Source organism: Oncorhynchus nerka, linkage group LG12 (assembly GCF_034236695.1).
Source record: "Oncorhynchus nerka isolate Pitt River linkage group LG12, Oner_Uvic_2.0, whole genome shotgun sequence".
In the NCBI taxonomy this organism is placed as follows: domain Eukaryota; kingdom Metazoa; phylum Chordata; class Actinopteri; order Salmoniformes; family Salmonidae; genus Oncorhynchus; species Oncorhynchus nerka.
The window spans coordinates 52423153-52433404 of NC_088407.1; the positions used below are offsets into that span (position 1 = coordinate 52423153).

The 10252-nt window shown below is 45.4% G+C and overlaps 1 protein-coding gene across 1 annotated transcript; it reads left to right on the forward strand.

Annotated features, from left to right (window-relative positions):
- The first annotated feature begins 2060 nt into the window (after positions 1-2060).
- LOC115138939 (golgin subfamily A member 6-like protein 24) lies at positions 2061-4597 on the forward strand. Its single transcript, XM_029676120.2, has 2 exons — positions 2061-3822; positions 4052-4597. The coding sequence occupies exons 1-2, from the start codon at positions 2875-2877 to the stop codon at positions 4538-4540; spliced, it is 1437 nt and encodes a 478-aa protein (XP_029531980.2). The 5' UTR covers positions 2061-2874; the 3' UTR covers positions 4541-4597.
- The last annotated feature ends 5655 nt before the right edge of the window (positions 4598-10252 follow it).

Here is a 10252-nt window from a genome sequence, read left to right on the forward strand (position 1 = left end):
TCTTACCAGTGTTGTTTAAATGTCGAAAACATATGAGAAGTACTCTGATGGAGGTTCTGCTGGAATACTTCATTCCCAGGTGAGAAGAGACATTTCCTTATTTTTTTAAATAATGATTTGTGCTGGTTACTTCAAAGCTAGTCAGTAGTGTGAGCATGATATTATTCTGATAATCTACTGTGCATTCGGAAAGTATTCAGACCCCTTGACTTTTTCCACATTTTGTTACGTTACAGCCTTATTCTAAAATGGATTAAATCGTCCCCCCCCCCCCATCAATCTACCCCATAATGACAAAGCAAAAGCAGGTTTTTAGATTTTTGTTTAAATTTGTAAAAGAAATTGGGGTAGATGTCACATTTACATAAGTATTCAGACCCTTTACTCAGTACTTTGTTGAAACAACTGTGGCAGCGATTACGGCCTCGAGTCTTCTTGGGTCTGACGCCACAAGCTTGGCGCACCTGCATTTGGAGAGTTTCTCCCGCTCTTCTCTGCAGAACCTCTTCAGCTCTGTCAGGTTGGACACCTCTTTTCAGAGATTGCCGAGGAAACGTTTTTATGTCCTACATTTTAGAAGAAGGCTGTGACAGTAACAAAATGTGGAAAAAGTCAAGCGGTCTGAGTTGTTTCCGGCTGCACGGTGTTTGGCTGCATACTTCCGTTCCTTTCTCTCTCACTGGTTCCTCTCCACAGGAACGAGCAATGACGTTCCTGACTGAGAAGGAGGGGGAGGAGGCGTGGAAGGACTTCTTTGACTCACATCTCCAGGAGAAGCTCTTTGAGGAGAGGAGATGGACGGAGAAGAAGCTCAGCAACCGGAAGAGGGAGGTGGAGAGCTGGATCGTTGAGATACAACAGGAGTGGAGACTGAGGGAGAAGGCTCAGAGGAACATGGTATTTACAATTGAGCTACAAATTCATCTTCTGTTATGATGTTACTTATTAACACTGGTGTTTTGCTGGGGGAAAAAAATATGACGTCCATTGTGGTATGGGTCAGATTGACCCGCACAGTTTAAACGCACTCAAGACAGTCAAAAAAAAAACAAGTAAAAACAGACAAACGTTTATTTTGTCTTGTCAGACCTTTCAGAAAGAAGAAATACAAGAACATTTGATTTCAAAAACTCCATATTTAAGAACTATTTGTTAAGCATGTTTGCTGAATCACAAACAAGCATTTTCTGTTTGGGGCTCATTTTTGCGTGTCTGTGTCAAAGATCCGCTGCTCTCCCACTGAGAAGGAGAAGCCTGAGGAAAGCTCATTTTCACCCGAACAGAATTATAAAAGTGCAACCAGAACCATTCAAAACAAAATACATTAAAGACACTTTTTATTTTTTTGGACCTGTGCAAAATATCTATACGCATGAAAAGCCTCCGGGTTAAAATGACCCACAACATCGTGTTTGTATACAACATCTACACAGACATTCCACAACACACCAGTGTCCACATTGTGAAGTTAGGTTCATGACCCTAAATGAGTAGAGGTCTTTTAATTTCATGGAGAAAAAGAGAGGGTAACTGGTATTTTAGACAACTCAAAAGTGGAAATGGTTCAAATTGACCCGGCAACATGGTAGGAGGGTTAATAGCTCCACTAAATAGTAATACCAGTTTCTTTATCTCAAGATGCCAACTCATTCCTGAACGTTTTGCCAGAGCATAAGAAGTGCATATGTATTTCAAATGGTTGTTTTTCATGATGTTGTTACATGTTAAAAACAGGTTTTTGTTCAAGTTCACTTTTTGAGTGTAATGCCTAAATACTTTGCTCATAAAAATGTATTTGTTATTATTACTAAGGTGTTCAAGCTGCTGATTATGGACCTTCCTCAGAGGAGGAGAGTCATTGAGAACCTCAGAGAGACGGACGACCCCGCCAGCGATCAGGTGGCGAGAGAGATGGACGGAGAGGAGCGGAGGACGGAAAACATCGGGGTGAATAAGGGGAGTGACGAGGAGGGAGATGGAAGGAGAGGAAAAGGGGTGGAGGAGATGAATGAGGGGTGCCGCTGCTGCCAAGGAGACGGAGTGAGAGGGAAGGAGAAAAGCCAGAGCCATGGTCAGAGGAAGGAGGAAGAGAAAAGATACCAGATGCTTGTGGAAATGCAGCGTATCCGTTCCCACGAAGAGAAAAGAGAAAGGGAAACATTCCTGAGAAACAAGGAGAGGGAGGAAAAGAAAAGGGAGGATGAGGAGAAAACGAGAGAGAGGGCCCATCTGGCCAGGCAAAAAATGGATGCGGACAGAAGGGAGAGAGAGGTGCGCAGGATGGAGAGGGAGATAGTGGTGAAGAGAAAGGAGGTTGACCACAGAGTGATGTCTGTGAACAGGAAGGTGTTCTCTCTCAGGTCCGAGGCTGAACAAATCAGGAAGGAGAGAAAGTCACTAAGGATGTTCCAGAGCAAGCTAGAGAACCTGGGACCAAATATGGAAGTCCAGAGCAAGGCTCAGAACCAGGGACTAAATATGGAAGTCCAGAGCAAGGCTCAGAACCAGGGACTAAATATGGAAGTCCAGAGCAAGGCTCAGAACCAGGGACTAAATATGGAAGTCCAGAGCAAGGCTCAGAACCAGGGACTAAATATGGAAGTCCAGAGCAGGGCTCAGAACCAGGTAGTGAGAATGGAAACTCAGAGCGAGAACCAGGAAGTGAAGAGAAGTGTTAAGCAGAGCGCCGACCAAGGCAGACAGAAATGCTCTGTGGTAAGAGAAAACACCTCTCAGTTACACTTGCAGCTTGGCCATAGGGTCTGTATGGGTGGCTAAATGTAGACACTTTGTTACCACGGGATTGCAAAGGGCAGGACACAATTTATTCATCTCATCTGTCTTTATGTGTGTTGTAGAGTGGGGAAGTGCTGTATGACTTTTGTACATCTCACATGTAAAAAGAAAACGAACATTCAATCTGTTTGTTTACTGATTAGTTGCAGTGTCCTCTTTTTTTTTATCTCCTTCTTTCTCTCGGTCTCTTCCCCTCCTCTTTCGCAGAAAGCAGATGAGGAGAAAACACAGAATGACATTCAAAGAGAGGAAGAAAAGAGGCAAATCGAGGAGGGGGACAAGAAGGACGAGATACTGAGTGTGAGTGAGAGGTTGAGTGAGAGAGAAGGGAAGGGACAGAGAGAGGGGGAGAGGAAGAGTCGAGAAACTGGGATTGATGGTAACATTGAACGTGAGGCAGTTGGTTTGGTAGAAGACAACAGAGAGATGTCTGAGGACAGAGTCAGCCTGAAAGTGACGGACAAGGAAAGGAGGAGTGAGAAGGCTGTGAGAGTAGAGAAAAAGGAGGCGTCTGAGGAGAGGGAAATAAAGTTGGAGAGGAAGAGGGAAACAGAGGCTAAGCGGGTGATAGAGGAGGAGAAGAAGAAGTCTGAGGATGAACAGAGTGGGAAAAAGACACAAGAGACAAAGCAAGAAAAGCAGACTTCAAAAGAGACAGAACTGAGTGACTGGGATGTGGACAGTGAGGAGGAAGAGATTGTGGCGAGGAACTTGAAGATGAATAAGAAACAGAAGAGCGAGGTGGTGAAGAAGAAGTCTGAGGATGAACAGAGTGGGAAAAAGACAAAAGAGACAAAGCAAGAAAAGCAGACTTCAACAGAGACAGAACTGAGTGACTGGGATGTGGACAGTGAGGAGGAAGAGATTGTGTCGGCGAAATTGAAGAAGAAGAAACAGAAAGAGCTGGAAGAGAGGCAGAAGGGGGAGAAAAGGGGGAGAATGGAGGAGAAGAAGAAGGAAGAAGAGCGCCTGAGGAATAGGGAGGAGGACAAGAGGAAAGAGGAGGAGAAGAAGCTACTAGAGCAGGTAATGCTTTCCATGACCCTTTTTCTCCAACACTTTTATTTATATATATATATATATATATATTTACAAATAACTCCCACTTTTCCTACATTGGAGGGTGTGTGTGTGGGAGGGGGGCATACAAAACCATTTCAGTCCTTCCCAATTTCATTGAGTGTGATTGCACTTCTTGCCCAATGGACAAACATGTAAATCTAAAATATATGAATCCGTCAATTTAACGGAACAGGTGAGCCTGACAGTCCTGCAGGAATCCTGGAAGAAGGCTAAAGCGGAGGACAGGAAGAGATCTGAGGAAACCAAAATGGACACAGAACAGCAGCACCAGTGGGCTGTTTTTTTCAGTGAGTTGAGGGAGGAGGAGGAGGAGGAGCAACAGCAACAGCAACTAAAGGAGTTGAGGGAGAACAGGAGGAAGGAGTACGTTGTTCAGGGGGGCTTCCCTGTCAACAGGACAACACACACGGCCCCAGGAAATGAGTCAGCAATATCGGTGAGTTCATATGAGGAGACTGGCTCTGAGTGTGAGAGGCAGTGGGAGGAGGACAAAAGGAGGGAGAAGGAGAGGAAGAGACTGGAAGATAAGAAGAGGGAGGAGATGGCAAAGGAACGGGAGGAGCAGAAGAGTAGAGAGGCGGAGGCGAGGTGGCAGGCACGTCTTGTTCCCAAGAAAAAGAAAGGTGTATTTAAGTCATTCTTCAACCTTTTTGTGACATAGAGCAGTAAAGAATCAATAAAAACATGACGTCTTTTCATAATTTTAATCAAGCATTTATCAAATGGAATAAAAATATAGTTTTTTTTAATCCAAAGGAAATGTTCATGTGTATTTCTTTCTCTATGTTAATATTAACTTTAATCACTTAGTGACATAAGAAAGAAAGAAAAAGAGGGCTGCAAGCAGAAATAATAGAAACTCACTTAGTCACCTGTTGGGCACCGTGGGAATTAAAAAGACATAACTTAAAGCATGCCATCTAAGTTATATCATTATATATCAAATTGGAAAAGTGTTGTCTAGTATATTTGCCACAGCGCCACCATGTGGCCAAGTGCTATCATACTGATGCCACTGTTCCTCCCAATTTTTGTTTCTCTCTCTCTCTCTCTCTCTCTCTCTCTCTCTCTCTCTCTCTCTCTCTCTCTCTCTCTCTCTCTCTCTCCCTCTCCTCTCCCTCTCCCTCTCTCTCTCTCTCCTCTCTCTCTCTCTCTCTCTCTCTCTCTCTCTCTCTCTCTCTCTCTCTCTCTCTCTCTCTCTCTCCCCTCTCTCTCTCTCCCTCTCCCTCTCCCTCTCTCTCTCCCTCTCCCTCTTTCTCTCTCTCTCTCCCTCTCTCTCTCTCTCTCTCTCTCTCTCTCCCCCTCTCTCTCTCTCTCCCCCTCTCTCTCTCTCTCCCTCTCTCTCTCTCCCTATCTCTCTCTCTCTCTCTCTCTCTCTCTCCCTCTCTCCCTCTCTCTCTCTCTCTCTCTCTCTCCTCTCTCTCTCTCTCTCTCTCTCTCTCTCTCTCTCTCTCTCTCTCTATTCTCTCTCTCTCTCTCTCTGCTAATGTACACCAATGGGGAGAGCGCTCATTAAAATATAGCCAGCAGGCAGAGTAGCGTCTTACCTGTCTCTCTCTTCTTCCACCTCCACCTTCTCTTCTTCCTTCTCCCTCTTTTCCTCCTCTCTCCTCTATCTCTCATTCATCTTAGTCCGGATGGTTTCTGGTCCTTATAAATACATAATATAAGTGTGTTGTTCATGTGAAAAAAATATATCTCCTGAGGCTATGATATTTGCATATGGCTATCTCTGGAACATAGAAACAGAGATGAGATGTCGCTAAATGAAAGCTTGAGTATTATTCAAAAGTGAAAAACAAGTTACTCGCTGAACAAAACGGTGCTACTGGACTTCCTGGGTGTGCGATGGTGACACGGACGGACGGACGGAGGGAGGGAGAGGGAGAGGGAGAGGGGGAGAGAGAGGGAGAGAGAGAGAGAGAGAGAGAGAGAGAGAGAGAGAGAGAGAGATCGGGTCAGAAAGACACACTCACTCACTCTGTGTGATTGGATTAAAAATAGAGCTGTGGACAGGCTCTCTGAAAGGTGAGAATAACCAGCGGGAATGATCAGGGACAGCCAAGCAGGACTTGTGTGTGTTTCCTGAATAACACTCATCAAACCACAATGACATAGTTATATATACAGGTAACTGTCAAAATAAAGGAAACCCCAACAATAGGGCGTTGGGGCACCACGAGCCAGAACGACTTCAATGCACCTTCACATAGATTCTACAAGTGTCCAGAACTCTATTGGAGGGATGCAACACCATTCTTCCACGAGAAATTCCATAATTTGGTGTTTTATTGATGGTGTTAGTCACCAATAAGTGTTCAATTGGGTTGAGATCTGGTGACTGAGATGGCCATGGGATATGGTTGACATGGTTGTCATGGTTGTCATGCTCATCAAACCATTCAGTGACCACTCGTGCCCTGTGGATGGGGGCCTTGTCTTCCTATGGGGGCATAGCCATGGTAGCCAAAATAATGGCCTGCCCAGCATTTTTATACATGACCCTAAGCATGATGGGATGTTAATTGCTTAATTAACTCAAAAACCAGACCTGTGTGGGAGCACCTGCTTTCAATGTAGTTTGTATCCCTCATTTAATCAAGTGTTTCCATTATTCTGGCAGTTACCTGTATATGTCATTCAGCAGACACTTTTATCTAAAGTGACTGACACTCATGCTCACATTTCACATATGAGTGGTATTGGGACTTGAATCCACTATCCTGGCATTGCAAGCACAATCCTCTACCAACTGAGCTATAGAGTACCAATAGTGCCACGCTTGCTGCAGACCTCTCACAGAAAACACTGTGTATACAAAGTAATGCAACCTTCATTCATTCATTCATTCATTTGTAATGTGCAATTGTGACATAGAAACATTCTAAAGCATATTCAAGACCCATATTATTTTCAAAATAAGACAAAGGGTGGAAAGAGAGTGTGTGTGTGTGTGTGTGTGTGTGTGTGTGTGTGTGTGTGTGTGTGTGTGTGTGTGTGTGTGTGTGTGTGTGTGTGTCTGTGAAGTCTTCCAGGGGTCAGGGTGCTGCTGGTGGGGCCATAATGAAGATTAATGTACTGGAAGCCTCTGACTACGTTGAAAAAAAAAGAAAATCAGCGTTGCTGGTACTGTGTGTGCCTGCAGGGCACCCTTCCACTCCATCCTCAGATGAGCTGAGACAAGTGTCAGAGCAGGAAATGTCAGAGCGCTGCCACAGACCGTCAGTGCCTGACAGACATCACACTGCCACTTTCACTGTTCTACACACACACACATGCGCAAAGTCACGCACACACACGGACATGCACAAACGTGCACACAAACACATGCGCACGCGCACTCACTCATAATATTACTTCTCCAAACAAATACAAAAATGGTGTCAGGCTACATTGTAAACCTTATACAGTATAAACGAATGTGTCTACTCCAGACATTATAATAATGGTATGTTTAAGCAATAAGCCCTGAGGAGGAGTGGTATATGAACAATATATCACGCCTAAGGGCTGTTCTTAAGCACGATTCATCATGGAGTGCCTAGATACGGCCCTTAGCCGTGATCTATTGGCCACATACCGTAAGCCCCTGAGGTGTCTTATTGCTATTATAAACTGGTTACCATCTAATTAGAGCAGTAAAAATAAATGTATTGCTATACCTGTGGTATACAGTCTGGTATACCACGTCTGTCAGCAAATTAGAACTCAGGGCTTGAACCATCCAGTTTATAATGTCTCTTACACCATTTGGCCCTAGTGGTATAAAGCATTTTTGAGAGAGAGAGAGAGAGAGAGAGAGAGAGAGAGAGAGAGAGAGAGAGAAATGTGTCTGTTGGCATGTAATGTGTTTGTTTTGCTAAGCAGAGCTGTGTTGTACATGTTACAGATGTCTTAAGTAATTCCACCATCTGGGCTGTAGCTCTGTGCCCTGTGGACCCACGCTCGTCTAAGTGTGTTGATCTGGGTCTCCTTGGACAAGTTCATACGTTTAGCCCCAAAACAGCCATTTGTCTACAACTTGGCACAAGATTAAAATAGTAGAAAATACCTCAAGTAATGAAAAATCTCATTGCATGTTTGACAGCTCTTTTTACTGCCTGGTTAGCAACCCTCCCTCTCTTCCCCCTCTCCTCCCTCTCTCCTTACTGGCTGTGCACTTGCAGTCCCCCAGGGGGGGGGGGGGGGGGGTCCTTGGCCTGGGCACTGCGTGATCGCACCAGTCAGGGGCTTGTCAAAGGGTGTGTGTGTGTTTGTGTGCAATGTGTGTGTGTGTGTGTGCCATCGCAGCTGATGTGCTGTCCGGCCGCATTGCTGTCTCGGTGACAATGAGTGCTCCTGCCAAACGCCCGGCAACCAGAGTCACATCTGCTCCTGTCGGTCGTCACGGCGATATCACTAAGGTCTGCCCCGCAACCAGCACATGTCCAGGAGGAGAGAGAGCAAGATAGAGAGAGATAGGAGAGAGAGATAGGGAGAGAGAGAGCAAGAGAGAGATAAATTGAGAGAGAGAGAGGGAGAGAGAGAGGGATGGAAAAAATATATATAGAGAGAGAGGGAAAGAGAGAGATATTTATGTTTTTTTCCCCCTTTTGTAGTTGAACTATTTGCACATAATATGACATTTGTAATGTCTTTATTTATTTTTTCTCACTTTTTTAAATTATCTAGTTCATCTGCTTTGGCAATGTTAACATATGTTTCCCATGTCAATAAAGCCCTCAAATTAAAATGAGAGAGAGAGAGAGCGAGCGAGAGAGAGAGAGAAGTAAGTATAGCTATATAGAGAGGGTAGTGAAAGAGAGGCTGAGAGAGGGATAGAGATAGGGAGAGATGGCTGGAGATGCACAGAAAACGAAAGAGAGAGAGTACCTGTTGTATTTCTTCAGTCTGATCACTGTTGACATGTATAGCTTCAGTCCCTGTCACCACTCTGTCTCACGCCAACCTCCCAGGCTATGCCTGCTTGACTGCATCTCCTCCTCTCCTCGGCTGTCCTTTTGTCTCTCCCACACCAGCCCTGTGATGGCAGGCCATGTGGACTGTGTATCTGGCTCACAGCGTGGGGCTAACAAAGTGGAAAATATGAGGAGAGAAAAGGCTTGACTGTTGGCTGCAGTGGGTTTTCTCTCCTCTGACAGGGGATAGATTTCAGTAAAGTCACTGTTGACCTCTTCCAGTCGGCTGGAGACACAGCAACACAGGTTAAATACGCCTCTACCTCAACTCTCTCACTCCGTTTTCCCCTCCCTCCTTTCTCATCACTCTTTTCTTTCCCTCTCCTCTCCACCTCTCCTCTCCCCTCACCTCTTTCTCCTTTTTCTCTGCACCCTTTCTCCTTAATCATACTAGCCTCATGTACATGGCCTAGACCCTGGCTATTTGAAACATAATCTATTTAGCTCCCTCCCTCCCTCCCTCCCTCCCTCCCTCCCTCCCTCCCTCCCTCCCTCCCTCCCTCCCTCCCCCTCCCTCCCTCCCTCCCTCCCTCATAAATAGGTATAGGGGCAGGTGTTTAACCTTACCTAAGGGGTGATTGTGGCGGTCGGCTGTTAAACGAGTGGAGCGAGAGACTTTCACTCTGAATGCAGACGAGTGAACCCCTGGCCTCCTCTCTCCCCAAAGTGAAGCGCTGCATATTCTCCTTAATGGAAGCAGAGTTACTCTCTTTAACCAGGGGACAGAGGGAGGGAGGGAAGAGAAAGAGGAGAGGAAGAGGTCAAGCTGGTTTGGTTTCCATGTTTTATGATAAATACATTGAGGTGAGCTGAGGTTTTATATTGTGTGGAGGACACTAGCGCGAATATGCGTGTGTGTGTGTGTGTGTGTGTGTGTGTGTGTGTGTGTGTGTGTGTGTGTGTGTGTGTGTGTGTGCGTGGACCACAGCCATGGAACACATCAAGGTGATTAAAGTGTTCACCTAGTGTGTGTGAGGGTGTGTATGCATAGCATTTGAACAGCATTGGCTATGTCACACCTTCTCACCCAAGACCTATGGTTGACCATTGTATAGCATTGTGACCTCTGATGAGGCCCTGTGTTTATATGAGGCTATGTCACACCTTCTCACCCAAGACCTATGGTTGACCATTGTATAGCATTGTGACCTCTGATGAGGCCCTGTGTTTATATGAGGCTATGTCACACCTTCTCACCCAAGACCTATGACTGCCCATTGTATAGCATTGTGACCTCTGATGAGGCCCTGTGTTTATATGAGGCTATGTCACACCTTCTCACCCAAGACCTATGGTTGACCATTGTATAGCATTGTGACCTCTGATGAGGCCCTGTGTTTATATGAGGCTATGTCACACCTTCTCACCCAAGACCTATGGTTGACCATTGTATAGCAAGACCTATGACTGCCACC